Genomic DNA, 15,976 nt, shown 5'->3' with positions numbered 1-15,976 from the left:
GCTGAACACTAACAATTAAACTGCAGTTATATGCTCATTTTGAATTTGGCTGCATTGACTGCATTCAGGCTGTTTATTACCGTGACCTCACTTAGTACAGAGTCATTCTAATGTTCTCAAAGTAGCATGGCATCTTCTTGCTGAAATAAGCAAGCATCCAGCAACATGCTTGATGGTAGCATGTGTTTCTCCAGAACCTGTACAGGTTTGCCGATGCCTTCGCAGATGTGCATCAAATTCAAAATGAGCTTATATTAAATGAAAAGATAAATGTTGGCTCTTATGGATGGATGTGCGTCCAGCCAGAACCGTTACTGACCTGATGTGTGCTACCAGGCGGACCGGAGGCATTCGAGGAGTCCCGCAGGGTCTGTTCAGAGTACGGTGGAGGGGGTATCTCTGTGGTTTCAGCTTCTTCGTGGTCACTGGCTTCACTATAACACTCTGAACATGAAACATGGAGACACACAAGAAACAAAAACTTCAAACATGTAACCAACAAATGTAACCCAGGAAAAATGCCTGTGGGGCCCCACAGTGGGTAGTTGTTTGTGAACTGTGGGGCTGTAAACCCACACTTACCCCAAGTGGGTGTGCCCACCTAGATCCTGCTGCAGTTGTGCCCTTTGGGGACCTTACATGGGTTTTCTGTGGGTAAGCCCATGTGGGGCTTACAGCAGTTTTGCTCTTTTTGGGCCCCCGAGAGGGAACTTTGTGGGCAACCAACAGTTGTCTTACAGGGACCCCGAACGGCAAAACTGCAGCAGGATCTAGGTGGGATTAGTTTGGGCTTACCTTGCCCACACAGCTCCACATTTAGACACTGTGGGCCCACACGGGCATGTTTGCTGACACATTATTTATGATAAGGAAGCATCAAAAAAGAAAATATGACTATTGTGGAGAAGAGACAACCATAGAACATGTTTTATTACACTGTCAGAAATATGAGGCTGAGAGAAAGTGGCTGGTTCAAAACCTCAGTACAACGGAAGTTAAACTGGGGTTACACTGCAAAAGAAGTCAATGAGTGAAAGCTATAACAGGCCATATTTGGTTTAATAAGACAGACTAACACGTTTGATAGGATTTTAGTGTTTAACTTTTCTCCTCTGAGAGCAAGTGGATCTACAGTGTAGTACACTTTATCTGATCTAAGGATCAAGTGGTTTGAGAGTGAGAGATATAGATCCCCTGAGGGTTGTGCCAGGACGAGCATCTGCTGTAAAAATCTGCCAAATTAACTACGTGGTGATCTCTCGTGAACTGGGACTGAGCATTTGTTTTTTTTAAATGAACATTCTTGTCCACACTCCTTACCAATTGGTGGTGGTAATGTACCATGGAGCAGATGTGGGCATGTCTAGGGTACTGCAGTACGGGGCCTGGGTGGGGTCTCAGAGGGCAACTAACATTCAGAATGAGGGCGTACTGTGGGTATACTGCAGAGCCCACAACGAGCCCCACTGTGGGGCCCAGGTGTGCCATACATTTCATATTGGTCTGCCCATAGTAACCCCACACAGGGCTGAAGTGGGCGTGTTTGCTTGGAAAGTACTGAAGAGCTATATGACAATTAAAAACAAACGATTCCGTTGCTGATTAAAAACTTAAATAGTAAATTTCTTAAACTAAAACCCAAACAAAGTGAGATGTTGGAAAGCTTCAGTGACAGAGGCGGGGAACTGAAACAGGTGCTCACCGGCCGAAGCGTTTACTTCTGTTTGTTCATACTGAATGGAGGCCAGCCCAAGCTTATTCACCCACCTGAAACAAAGAAATGATCCAACTTAATTGCAATTCTGATAAAATATTATAATGCACATAAAATGTATACATTTCCAAACACTGTTTTAGTTTACATGACTCACAAGTTCATGTCCTCGTAGCTCTCGGCAGCAAAATAAAACATCATAACTTGCGGGTGACAAGCTTTGAATGCACTGAATAGGGAAAGACAGACGAACAGCAGTTTAGTGTTTCAAGGGTTAAAAAAAAAGAAAAAAAAAAAAAGACAGTTTTACTGTTATAATAACTGTGATTTCATAGATCACACCCAGCACTGTTTGTGAGGACTCACTATTTCTTCTTGCACTCGATGGCTCTGTCGATCATGAAGTTTGTGAGGTCGATGTAGCCTTCAGCTTTTTCTGCCTGCAACGCACAGATTGAACAACAGTGAGTATTAGAACACAACTTTCAAACCACTTCCCCACACGGACGAGCGTGTCTGAATTGCAACAGGCAACTTCTTTAATTTCCTCGTACTGAGTGGTGGTGACGTACAGCAGGTCTGACTGAAGTTATCGTGCCAGTAAGTCAAACAGATCTAGATTACACATATATGTAGCAGCGGGCTATTAGTGACACGGTCACATTCAGGAAGCGCAGTGTCACCAGCGCTCGCTGGTTCCTGCAGTGACAGATTGGCAAGGAGACAGCTGTGGAGGAAACCAGTATGACTAACCTGCAGCCCTGACTGCCTAGCGCACATCTGTGACTCACCCAGTGTTAATTCTGTGGTCTGTTACTTAAGCTGTAATAAAATTTAGTCATGTTTCATCTTTTGCTATTGTTAGCGTGAGACAAAAAAAGCATAAAAGCAAATAAAAACACATGAAGCCACATCAATCACCGGATTACATGTTCAGTCAAAAACTAAAGTACACATTGTGTATGTGCCACCATCCTGCTGCTGTAAAGAGTGATTACAGCACTTAATCTGCAGCTGATACAAGTTCTCAAGAACTACCCCGATTATTTTTAACTATTTTATGATGATTAAAAAAAAAGATCATCGGAGAGTTTTAAGATTCTTTTAAGGCGTTTTTTTGATGACTTGGGTGTAACACTGTTGTACTTTGTAACTTTTCCTGAAATTAGCAAAAATAAAGAAGATATGCAAGATACTCTTTAAAAAGGGCAACACAGATAGGATGACACACAAAATATTCCAAAGAGTGGTGGAAAACCAAAAGAAAGAGGTGCAACTTTAATAGCTTCCTTATTTTTTCCTCTCTTTTGATATAATTCTCATCATTACATTATATCTTATAATCTTGCAAGATAAATTGAAGAAGTTGAAAAGCATGCAACTGATATAGAGAAGCAGACTTATCTGTGTTAAATATTTTTGTTATCGGGGATTGCGCAATTGTACACTCGCTGTGTGCAATCTCTAAATAGCAACCAGCTAGTCTAAAACCCACATTAGTCTTCTAGTCAGAGAGTGTTTTACTCACCAGCTGGTTGGTATACCAGTAGAGAGCAGTCTTCTTCAGCACAAACCAGTACTTCTTCCATTTCATACCCAGAAAGCCTTTGCTTTCTTTCTTCCTGTACAGCCAGCCCTGGTGGTCTGGCTGGCCGAGCTCTTTGACCGAGATCCGTCTTCTGCTCATCGTACCATTGCCTTAACCAGACAACAGCGCATTTAGTCACAGCATCAGAGGAAGCAGAACGTTACAGATTTAAACATCCAAACACAAACAACCAAAACATTTCCATTTCAGTCTAAAGAGCTCCCGGAGTTTGGTCGATAACCAAATGGACTAAAACTAAGAAGCGCGTGAAGCATCCTGGAAGAGTCAAATCAAAAGTGCTATTCTACCTTCATCCTACCCGTTACCGATATGAGTCAGTCAGCAAAAACAGTATATATACAAATTAGTTAGCGTCTCAGAAGAACCCAAAGGCACGGCTACACAGAGCCAAGAAATAAAAGAAGTGAAGTGAAAGTAACTGAACTCGTCTAAAATCCCTCTGCACACACCAAGTGCACCGCTGCTTCGCATCCACCCACTACGCTTTCTAATTGCAGCTGTAGGCTGAGATAAGTGACAAGGTGATAAGGCAGGACTCACCTCCTCGGCTCTTCTTCTTGGATTTGTGTCGGAGGGAGACCTTTGAGAGGAGTGCAGAGGAGGGGTTGGGGGAGGTCAAAAAGAAAAAGGCAAGGGGGTGAGCAGCAGTTTCAGACCACACAACTGAGAAGAAGAGGCTGTCTGAAACATCCTGTTTTCACACTGAGTGTCATGTGCATTTTCTCTATCTTTCTACATGCTGTTTAACACCTCCATTAGCATCTGTGACTTGTTTCTTATTGGTCTCCTTTTATTTGTAACTCTCTTTGCTCCCCAGTGAGTCAAACAAAACATCCACCTGGTGGTGTCTAAACTCTGGGTGTATACTGCTTACATTCAAATTAGTTACTGATAAATAGGGAAGCAGAAGTTTCTAATCCTTTAAAGAGAGAGCGAGTAAATGTTAGAAAAAGACAAAAAAGAGCTACTTACAGGGTTGTAGTCATCGGCAGCCATTGAAGGAGTCACGGATATGGGGAAGGCAGCCTGTTGAAAGAAACACCTTATTCAAAATGTGTAGGTTGAAAAAAAAAACAAAAACAGAAATGAGCAGAAAACGAGAAAAAAAATTTCTTCAGTGTGACAAAAGGATGTGGCGTCACGGGTACAGCAAAGACAATGTTTCCCAATCAGCTTTTTTTCCTCTCTTTCTTATTGTTGTTTTGTTTTTCAGAGGATGGAAAAAACTGAATCGAACATGCTCAGAAACAGCATAAGTTCTGTGGAAGCAGAAGCTCAGAGAAAGGTTAAAAATGTAAAACGTTAATGCTCATGATCAGCACTGAGTCACAGCACAAGTGTCACAATGATCAGTGTCAGCAGATTTGTTTAATATGTGACACACACAGAAAGTTGTCTCACAGCAAAATGAAAAGGACTCTTCTGCAAAACGACATCGTGCAAAAATCTATTTTTTCCCAAACAAAGAATCAGAAAGATTTTTCTCACTTTGCAGTTCAAGCTCATAAATGGACAGTAACGTTGTGAAATCTAAGTTGCCTTTATTGACCAACTTCCTCTAGGTTAAGTTCCTTTTTTTTGAAATGCCAGAACTGTTAGAAAGAAAGAACATCAGAGACAAAACTAAGCACCGTGCTGCCCCACTGGGTGTGAAGTTAGAGAAAATGAGAATCTACACTGTGGGTTACACGTTTCAGAGTACTCTGAAACGTGTAACCCACAGGCATTTTTAGACTCGGTGGCAAAACCAGGCGGCAAGTTGTTCACAGGGTCCTGAGCCCTGCTGCAGCTGTCCAAGTTTAGCCACTTACCACAGCTCGCCAAAGTCCCCAGCTAGAACAATGAAGAGAGAAAGACTCATACCTGGTTCTTTAAAAGGTTCGTCCAAACAGCTAAGTATCCTCTGTGCCTCTGACAGTGATAATAAACCATCACTAGAAGCTCTCATCAATACTTCTGTACATTTGTGCCTTGCACAACACAAATGTATCATCACTTTGCTTTCCGGGTGTCAGAGCTGAGAGGCTGAGTGTAGGAGGTAGATGCCTATCACCACACAAACCACTGCCCAAACCTGACTGAGAGTGACTGCCTGCCTGTGTTTAGTAACTAACTTCCTCTTGGAGTTTTCTCTTTTGCACATGTTAAGAACCATGTGTAATTTTAGTGGCAAGATCCAGACTGAACAAACATATCTGCAGATTTACGCAACTATTCTTTGAGGTTAGATGCAGCAAGAGATGAAAAATGAAATATTCTCTCTATATGTAAGATGCTCTTTTATATCACCATTAAAGGAGGAAGTTTACACTTCACCTGAAAATAAGATTTTGCTTCTGAAAGTAAGCTTTCGGGAGAAAAAGAATGACGCAATTTCTCGACCACTATCTGAAACAAATACCTACAATGGATTCAAAAGAGCGAAAAAAATCTGCGTCTTACAATGAAATGACATTCACAAAGAATAGAGGGGAAAGTGACGTGTTTACAACCAAATACTTTTCATACTATTAGGACTTTTTTGCGAAGCTTAAGACAAATTTGGTTAAATGTTAAATAACGATTTTCTGACTGTAACTACTTAGTGTAGTTCAGCAGTAGCCTGACTGCTTGTTGTCCAGTAGCTTAATGGCGAAACAAAGCCAAAGAAGCCTGCGGACAAATGAATTAGTCCGAGCTGCCAGTAAAACAAACACTGTACCTTCCACCATAACCTCAGAGAAAGAAGTCTGTCTCGAAACCTTTGCTCAAAGGTTGACCAAACTTTGCCAAACATGTCAGGAACATACGCAGAAAGCCAAAGAGCACGTTCAAAGAGACGCCGGCTGGTTTCAGGTGAGTTCAAGTCCTGTCTGGGCGTTACCCTCCAAAGAGGGCACCACCCAAACTGAAACTGACAAAGTGACAAATATTTTTGACTCCCCCCCCCAATAATTCAGATATAACTACAGGGCTAATTTTTCTCATTTCATGTTTCCCCCCACTTTCCCCACGCATCTTTCATTCATTCATTAAATTCAGTAAAATCCATACGTTTTCGCAGTTACCCCACCTGACCGCAGGGTGTCGCTAAATCCCAACTGTGTAACAGCCTTGGAACCTCAGTGAGAGCGTCATAAAAAGCATCATTTTTACCCAACACACACATTTGTCTTTACAGCTGTTGTTGTACTTGACGCGTAAAATGTAGACGGGACTGTTCCACAGACTTGCCTGCGTAATTCAAAACACATCATTGTTTCAAACAGCTGTGACATTCACAGTAACTCACGCTGAGTATGAAAAGCAGCATTTCACATGTGGCGAATGCAGAGGAAGTCCGCACTGATGCTTACAAAGCACTTTTTTTTATTTTATTACTTTAAGAGAAGTTGATAAAAATCACCAACAACCGCCTGCAAGAAGAATGAGAAATATAAGCGGTTCAGTTTACACCCATCCACTCGTTGCTTAGGGAAGCTGTTCCATGGCTATCAACACCCTTCGCTGCCTCAGTGGGGAGCGAGTTTTTAGCCACAGCATCACTGCCTGAGCTGTATCTGTGCAGAGGCTCGGATGTTCTGGGCCACGTTTGGCGGTAAACCAGCAGACACATTCCTGAGTCCTGCGTTATTATAGTCTCCATTTTTACTAAGCCTAAATAGACAGGGGCCTCGTATTTCTTTCCACTTGCCATTGTACAGTAGAAAGTGGTGTGAAGTGACGAGGAGGCCTTCTTTATCTCGCTCACATTCGCGCAGGCTTGTGACTTCCTCTTTGCTTCGCTGTCACCCTATCTTTCTCATCTGTATCAAGTGACTTCCTCGATTTGCCCCTAAACCTCGCAGAAGCCTTTAATATTTCAATTAAACGTGCTGAACTAAACTTAATAGCTCATGATAATTCACGCCCGTCTCATTTCTGTGCATTTTACTGGAGCTATGTGTTGGTGGAAGTGAGATAATCTGGCCTGCGACTCATGTCAAAGGATTCAAGGGAGTGCTGATTGGTCACACCAACTCATTCTCCCATCATGATCCGTGCTGAGAATTGTCATGGCACTTACTTACCCCCACCCAGAAACTGTGTCTGAGACAGAAAGGGGAGGGGGGGTCAAACAGAGTGGCTATTATTTACCAGGGGACTCTCACGCAGTGTAAAGGGGGAAGGGTGCAGTGGTTGGAGATGATATCAGATTCTCGCTCGCTCAGTTTGATGGCGCTGCATGCCCCTCGCCGGCTGTTGGTGACTGTGCAGTTGCCGCTGATCATGTCCTGAATTTTGATTTTGGTGCACAAAGCTCTGAATTCAAGACTGAAAGAACTTAAATCAGAAGTTGGTCTGCAACATATAAACCTATATAGACACAAATAGTCTAAAAGGAAGCGGTTGATGGCATCCCATGTACCACGCCTGCATCAGCGCTGACAGCAAGGCTGAGGTTGTGCAGCAACAACTTGTAGTCAGAGCATAAATGTGCACAAATGTGATTCGTCCACTACTCCCTGTGTCCAGCCATCTTACCCCTGTGGAGGATTGACAGTAACCCGTGGTACTGGGGTGTGTGGTTTCACTGTGTGCGTCCTCAGTTAACCCCTGCAGTCATCTCATTTCCACAATTGCTAAAGCTAGAAGGTGCACGATCAATTTTCTACTAACAGCACATTCAACAGAGAACGAAGAGATGCAGTCTTCTGCAAAGAGATACTGCTAACACATAAAGATGATCTGTACCACGTTAGTTTAGAGATTTAGCACAAATTTTAATTTAGGATTTTGTAGTTTAATAAAAAAATTAACCTGTCAAGGATCTGATTTATCCCCAACATAAATGTCTTCACCAAGTTTTACGTAAAATACACTTTTTGAATTTTATTTCATATCCCAAATGTCAAATTTAAGATGCAGGAAAAATTGAGACACTTAGAAAGATTCATCCATATTAATAAAAAACAAAGAGCTTTGCAGTGCAGACTAAGCTTTGTGTGCAGTGTAACAGGTCAATCATTGAAGCTCTCGATTTTCAGCGCCTCTTTGTCCAGGCCATTCCTCACAAACACACATCATTCAGGTGCATGCACTTCATTTTTTCAGTGAGAGGAGCTGATTGTTATTTACTTACTGCTTGAGAAAAGGACCACGATCGTAAATGTGGATGATTATACCTGTAAGAACAAGCGAGAGACACGAAAGCCAACACATTAATAACTGAAAACACACCACATGCACTGATGTCGAGCAGTGCTTTCCAGCAGACTTATATCATACACCAAAGAGATTCATCTCACATTACCGCAGTGTATTTTGAACATTTCCAACACATACTTATTGCTTCCCAGCTAACTGCTCATTATCTTTATCTGTGTTCCAATCTGACTCTCTGATTTGGCAAAGCAAAAGCAGACACTTACGGGTTGGGATTTATTTGTGAGTGCTTCTGATAATACATTTGGAGACCAGTCACAGGAGCATGCTGGAGAAGAAGGTCGCTCCCAATGTTCTGACTGTTCTCAATATTGAATTGGCCTCTGCTGGGCCTAAGCCAGTGTGTTTTGTAGGCTGTGAAATGGATTAAGGCTTGCTGTCCTTCCCCTTTAATTGCATTTTTGTTTTCCTCCCTCTCAGATTATTAAAAAAGATGATGATAAAGATTGTTTTAAAAAATAGTTTTAATAGATGACAAAAAGAAATCTGATGCACTGTTACATTCCTCGCCTCACCGTGAGAAAACCCCCCCTCTTGTTTTTACAGATTGACCAGCCTAAAATTAATATGACACACGATTAAATCCGCTGTCAATCAAATTCCTTTCCCTGCATCAGTGGCACATGTTCATAACCGCCACCAGCGATGAGTCAACTACGTATCTATGAGATTTACAATAGCATCTGTCTATATATCCTAATTGTGAGTAATGTTTTTGATCAAGCGTGCAATAGACCGGATGCAGTGCGCTTGTGTGCGGCTCTTAGAATAGAAGCACCGGGCTGGGGGTGGGGTGCAAGGCGTTTAGTCATCTATTGGGGTGTTAATGTGGGGAGTCACACTTCCCCAGGCCCTGCGTCCAAGACAAGAAGAGATCTATGGGCAACGCATGAGGAGAGGGAACAGCAGTCCTCATATGTCATCATATTTGGTAGTGGGATGGAGTTATTTATAGTTGGAAGCGGATTTAGGATTCGTCATAACAGTGACATTTCTAAAGATCTCTGGGGGATCTTGGGGGTGGATGGACACATTGCTGTGTGGGACATGTTGGATGCTGAGGTGCTGAGACAGAACTATGTTAAAAAAAAAATAGGCCACAAATACATTTTCAGTTTCATTATAAGCTCTAAATTAATTAAGGAACTTCAATAATGGAAAAAGTCACGTTGTATCGATAGAAATGACTAATGCTCTGCAGAGGACGTTTATCAATCTCTGTAATTAACATTCTGTTTTACCAACTACCCTTCAGCCACAGCAGTAACCTTCACTTTGGAGGTAGTTCTCTACCGGGGAGCCAGTTTGCATAATCGTTCTCCAGGTTGTACTTAGACACTTTCAGTCTGGCTTTACGTTGCCTCCTGTGCAGAAGTGGCATTTCTCTGATACCCCACCCTCCCTGCAGGGTTCTCGTGACTACAGTTCCCGACTTGGTTAAGTCTGCGAGGCTTGTTCTGCACTCTGTGGCTCTTGATAATACTTTACACTCCAGTTGTCCACACTCGGAAAATCTGTGATAACTTTGTATATCCATTTCCTGCTTCGTGAGCATCTAAACTAAACGGATTTCGCTGGTTTTGCCACGATGCTTTCTCATGACACAGATCAAATCCTTACTGAAGTTTTTATACTGTGTGTAAATTAGAAAATAATTATAATCATTGCTCAGCAGTGGATGGTTCGTTTGTGATGCTCAATAAAAAAGTCAGTTTTACAGGATGCTAAGATGCTACCTATGCTTTCTAAAGTAAACTAGTATGTGTAGAAATCAGAAGTTGGTCTGCAACATATAAACCTATATAGACACAAATAGTCTAAAAGGAAGCAGTTGATGGCATCTCATGTACCACGCCTTCAAATAGTATGTGTAGAAATGCTGTGTTGAAAATCCCTTACTCTGTTAGACGAAAACTTTAGATTTCATTGGAAGACTAATAATTTGGCCTTTATTTGTAAATGACAATAAATTCCGGGGTATATTCATATATAGACATAGTATGAAGAGGTCCCTTTTTCAGTAACCATCTCTCCTCCAAATAATTCATTTGGCTAGTTGAAAATCTGGAGCATTAGCTGTTGTGTGCTTGCTTTTTGTCTTAAAATAGCCAGATGATTCATGGTTTGAGAAACTAAGGCTATTCTATAGGGTGCAACAGTTTGTGCAACACACAAAAGTGTACGCAAAACAGAAGTGAGAGTGCCCAGTGAACAACTGAGCAACAGAAATAGTGTGTCAAAGTTTCAGATTTGGGAAACTGTCTGCTCACAGGCCAACAGTGAAGAAACAACTTCCAGGAAGATTTGCAAAGAAAAGAATTTTCAGAGACTGACAAAAAAAGGAAAATATTAAGATGGGCAAAAGACCCCCAAAGTGAGGGTTTGGGGGTATTTGGAGAGTAGTTTAGTAGTGACAATGTAGGAAATTTGTTCACTGCCCTACGACATGTTTTAAATATTTAGAGAGCAGTCAACTGGTATACTGCCTGCACACAACACAGCCTCTGGATCTGAGTCTTGCTGTTGTGGTGGGAAAAATGTTGGACGTAAGAAGTGCCCATCAAACCATTCCACATTGTGGGCTGCACTTCATAAAGCACGGGCTAACATTTATCCAAGACTGCTTTAAGAAAGTGACAGTAACAATGTAAGAAGTAAGGTCTGTAAAACTGTGATGGCTGTGATTGGAAGAGTCTCTGCAGACGTTTATTTCTAAATCGCTTTTTCAATTCAGAGCTGAAGAGTAGCTGAAGCCTGCCACGGCTGACACTGGGGGAGAGAAGGGGACACGCTGGACAGGTGTGACTGCTACATGATTGTTAGGTGGCTCAGGGGAGCAGGTCATCTACTAATCAGAAGGTTGGTAAAAAAAGCATCCTCAGCAGGTCACGCAGCTCCAAGTTGCTCTCAGATGTATCATCAATGTGAAAGGTGAAGATAAAAGCGCTTCTGTGATAATGTGTGAATGACATATGGTGTATGAAATGCAAAGCCAGTCCTATTACAGCTGTAGCAGCACATACACTGCATCATCGTGCAGGACAACATGTCCACCACAAGGGAGCCACACAAAATGATCATTTCCACTAAAACGGAAGTATTTTACTCTCACTTTGCAACTAATTTATTTAAGATGTCACAGACCTTTGACCAGCAGACTGTGTGTGTGTGTGTGTGTGTGTGTGTGTGTGTGTGTGTGTGTGTGTGTGTGTGTGTGTGTGTGTGTGTGTGTGTGTGTGTGTGTGTGTGTAGGAGAAAGAGGGAAGGGAACTCACCGGTTGAGGAAGTCACTGCTAGAGTGCCAGCTGGATCCCTGTGATAAATAAAGATTTTTAAGTTAACGCATGTGTTCTCAAAGCCTCAGTCTGAATGTTGAGACGCTCTATGTTGATTAATATTCCTTTAATGATTTTCTTTAAAGTGATTGTGAAGATTTGTGTGCTGCGTTCTTGCAGGGCACTAAATTATGCATGGATTAAGGAAATCTACAATATTTGCTTGGTAAGCTTTGCAGTAAAATAAATGATTCTGGCAAGAATAGGAAAAACAAACGGAGAACAAAAACAAGTAATTGTGATTTTAGAGTTAATAAAAAGAATGCAATTATATAACAAAGGCAGAATTTTTATTTTTGTTTTGTGACATGCACAAACTAGAAATACTTCAGCACATCGTTCCCTTGTAACCATTTGTGATGTGTAGGCATAAAATGTTAGTGGTTAGCAAACTTATGCAGTGGGATAAACAGAGCGCAGGTAGTACTTAGGCAGACCACAGCGTCTCAGAAAGTGCAAATTAGTGAGGACCGCAGGCGACTACAGCTCAGCAAGCTTGGGCAGAGCAAGATTTTAGGAGGAAGAAGTGAAAGAGAGATAAGAAGACAGGCTCCTCTCAATCAGTAAATGCATGCATGGTGAAAACATGGGCAAAGAGAGAGGTCAGAGAGGCGGGAGTTCTTCGTGGCTGTCAGAGCTTCACCTTCACGACGAAAGCTGATGATCAGTCCCAGGAAAACGCTTTAAAATCAATGAAAGTGGCAAAAGCCATCAAGTAAGGTAATCCTAACCTGCCGTTTTAATGTTTAAAAGGCAACATATGTGCCAGAAAAGAGATGCCCCAGTGGAAAAACCTGCTTTGACCATATGGCTCCCCAGCTGGAATCAAAAGTTCAAAGAGGGAAATGGTTACATAACCATCGCCATCTGACACCAACAAAAGGTAACTTCACGTTAGCTATCCTGTTGCACTGAGGCCAGGTTCACCTCAAAGGTCAAAGCAGGTTAGAAAGACAGCTGGCTCTACAGTTTGGTCCTGGCGTGGAAATTAATATATATATATTTTTACAACCAAACATGCCATTTAAAGTGTATAAACTGAGGCTGAACGGAGCTCAGCAGGGTTGCAGGAGAAGATGCATATTACAGTGAGACGTTTAGCAGCCACTCCACACGCACCAGTAAAATAAAGACAATACAAAAATTGACTGAAATGAACTTCAGTTTTTAATAAATCGCTATTCAAATCTTACAAAAGGCAGATAAAGCAACAACAGACACTCATTCCCTGTGGCTTCTTAAATAATGCCGTCATTCTGCCAGTGTTCAAAAACACTGGCATAAAAGACCAGTTTACTGTCAACCAGCTGTATATAGAGGCCCTTTAGATGGGTGCTTGCAGAGTGAGCTGAAACACAGGTTATAAAGGTTTACTGAGTTGAGTGCATAGCCTTAAATCATGCACAAATGTTTGCTAGTGACAAGATAAACACCTTTAACAACCAATGCAGCATTTTTCCACTAAAGTGACAGTAAAAATCGTATGCATAGCTTTACAAGAGGCAACCATTGGCAGAAGTTAATGTAAGCAATCACAAAAATGAATTTGTTTAAAAAAAGAAAAAAAAAAGCAACATGACAAGAAAAACAGCCTCGCTAACAGACATGTGCTGCTTGTCTAACTTATTCTTTTTTAATAACTTATTTATGCAAATGAAAAGCAAATAAACAGAGAACTGAACTGGTCGAGAGCTTCAGTGTATTAAATAAGCGACGTGAAGAACATCTTAGCCGAAACATTACATGATATGTACAGAGATGTCCATGTACAGCAAACGAGGCCCAAAAAAGCCTAAATCTGAACACAACTGTGTCCTCTTGATGCTGAGGCTTGTGTCAGAGATGAGGGTTGTGTTAAAGGAGCGATGACTTAATGTAGTGAGTACTACAAAAGCAGGTTTGGTTGAGGAGTAGCAGTTGTAGTTGGTAGTAGTAGTAACACCAGGGAGGTATGGGAGAGAGGAGTGTGAGAAAGCCCGAGGACGTTAAATGTCAAAGGCACTGAGGAAGACAAGACAGGAACAGGAAGCCCCGGACAGGAAGCGCATCATCAGTGAGTCAATAGCTTAAGCCGCGTGATCCAACTGACCAGTAGTGAGCGTTCTGCCGTCGTGCGCTTGGAGACGGGAGCTACCGGAGCCTTTTTCGTGTCTTCCTGGTAGGGGATGGTGGCACTGTTGTGGAGGTCTGAGTTGGAGTAGTAGCGGCTGCCCCGGATGTGGTCCACTCGGATGAGATGCCGTTCCCCTGCAGGCCTGTAGGGTGGAGACACCGAGGGGACCTCCTCAGCAATGGTGGGGATCCTCTCGTTACTCAGGTATCTGTACAGGAGATCCTCACCTAAAGCAAAGACACAATGACAGGTTATTCTAAAGTCTCTAAAAATGCTTTGCAAATCTTTTTTAAATATTTGACTTGTTTTCTTATTGAAATTAACTAAGCAGCAACTTAATGGGCTGAAAAAATAATGATGTGCGATAAAGTGTAGTTCCACTAGTGGCCACTTGAGGCTGCCTCCAAATGTGAGTCAACAAATTTAAATGATAAGTTGCACACACCTTTCCTTCCCTGCGCCCAGGGCTTTGCGTAAGGATCAACCACTGACAGACAGGTGTCTGCAGGCATGGACAGCGGCCGGGGCTTACCTTGAGACAAAAGTTTCATGCTTGTTAATTGTTCTGAAAACACATTTTCTGAGTTTCCGTCAGAGGAATATTTCTAAACCACTGCGATGAGAAAGTACTGACCACGCGAGGGTTTATGCTCCCTCATTCTGGGCTGGACCACCTTGGCTTCGATGGGACAGCCGGCGCTTTGCTTGTCAAAATCGGTGCAGTGTCCTCTGCTCTCCTTGTCCAGGAAGGAGTTCGGTGACTCAGAGCCCTTTGGTCTTTTATTGATGCTGGAGAAGGCGTCTGTTCTCGCCTCTCTGGACGGAGGAACAAATGTTCATTAACTTATCTCCACAGCATGAGGAGGTGGAAGATAAAACAGTCGTAGTGTACGGACGGGTGGGAGCTGAGTGGGCTGAAGACCAGCAGAAGAGAAAGTGCAGCAGGAGAGGGTGCGAGGTAAAGTGATCACGAGCCGAGACCACACTCATTATTCATCAGCTTTAAAGCTCTGAGTTAGGCTGTAGCAAAGATTGACTGGGGGTGTCTGAATCCCTCACAGCGGGGGGAGCAGGTGGCCTCCAGCCTTCTTGTTTTAGTACTTTACTACTTTTAGAGCTGAAGTTTCCAGTAAATTAATAATCGGTGCACATGAAACAGGATGGCTTACCGCGGTGTGTACGGCATTAGAGGAGGAGGCGGGATGTACAAGTCCAGGATAGCCGGCTTCTCCTTTTTGGTTGATCCATTAGCTGAACTGGAAGGAGACTGGGCTCTAACGAGGGACGAATTATTCTGAAAGAATACAACACAAGCATGAGTGCCTGATCTAATCTGGAGAATAAAGTCTTCTCATTCCACCTTATCTGACTGCATGTACAGATCAGTTTGTGTTTCTGCTTATTACTGTTTCGGCTAATAGTTTTTTTTCTCAGCCTTAAATTAAGACTTAATCTGACTTGCTGGCTAACGGGAGGAGTTCCCCAGATGTGGTGAGACATTTAAGTTCCTGTATGTCGGGCCTTCTTGTTTGAGGTATGGAAAGATTCTGAGTGTAGTCCAAAATAGCCTGAGACACTTACCACAGTTATGTTTCCCCAACATCGTCCTTGAGTGTTACTCTGCTATTCTCATCAGGGCAAAATTACACATCTGCTGATACAGCATTGTAAATGTGATATATGGCAAACTAAACATCCGACTGGGGATCTCGTGAAACACTGCTCTCTGCGCTTCTCCAAATAGCTCAAATAGTACAAATTATATACTATTACAAAACCAGTGTCATTCATTCTCGAGTCACACCGTATGATTTGTCTCTGTTTGGCTCTTCGGAGCCTTGCTATCGCAAATAAACTGAGACGCCTGACTCCGATGGGCCTGACTCCGATGGGCCTGACTCCGATGGGCCTGACTCCGATGGGCCTGACTCCGATGGGCCTGACTCCGATGGGCCTGACTCCGTGTTAAAAGAAGATGCTGGTGGATGTGTAGACATTGGTCACCTTTGTGCACAGAGCCT

The 15,976-nt window shown here is 42.6% G+C and overlaps 1 protein-coding gene across 1 annotated transcript in view; it reads right to left on the bottom strand.

The window, feature by feature from the left end:
* The window catches only part of LOC120744558 (connector enhancer of kinase suppressor of ras 3-like), a 43,565-nt gene that overhangs the window by 2,492 nt on the left and 25,097 nt on the right, over positions 1–15,976 (bottom strand). Inside the window, exons 10-22 of the mRNA XM_040049050.1 lie at positions 15,125–15,249; positions 14,590–14,771; positions 14,401–14,487; positions 13,932–14,182; positions 11,783–11,820; positions 8,425–8,467; positions 4,296–4,349; positions 3,864–3,903; positions 3,243–3,412; positions 2,081–2,154; positions 1,872–1,943; positions 1,703–1,767; positions 320–444 (exon numbers count right to left, since the gene is read on the bottom strand). Of these exons, the coding sequence (XP_039904984.1) occupies positions 320–444; positions 1,703–1,767; positions 1,872–1,943; positions 2,081–2,154; positions 3,243–3,412; positions 3,864–3,903; positions 4,296–4,349; positions 8,425–8,467; positions 11,783–11,820; positions 13,932–14,182; positions 14,401–14,487; positions 14,590–14,771; positions 15,125–15,249 (1,326 nt within the window). The remainder of the gene's footprint in view (positions 1–319; positions 445–1,702; positions 1,768–1,871; positions 1,944–2,080; positions 2,155–3,242; positions 3,413–3,863; positions 3,904–4,295; positions 4,350–8,424; positions 8,468–11,782; positions 11,821–13,931; positions 14,183–14,400; positions 14,488–14,589; positions 14,772–15,124; positions 15,250–15,976) is intronic.

This window comes from Simochromis diagramma, unplaced genomic scaffold (assembly GCF_900408965.1).
Source record: "Simochromis diagramma unplaced genomic scaffold, fSimDia1.1 OVJJ01000305.1, whole genome shotgun sequence".
Taxonomy (NCBI): Eukaryota; Metazoa; Chordata; class Actinopteri; order Cichliformes; family Cichlidae; genus Simochromis; species Simochromis diagramma.
The sequence above is the reverse complement of the archived record's forward strand: the minus strand, read 5'-3'. Positions and strand labels throughout refer to the sequence as shown.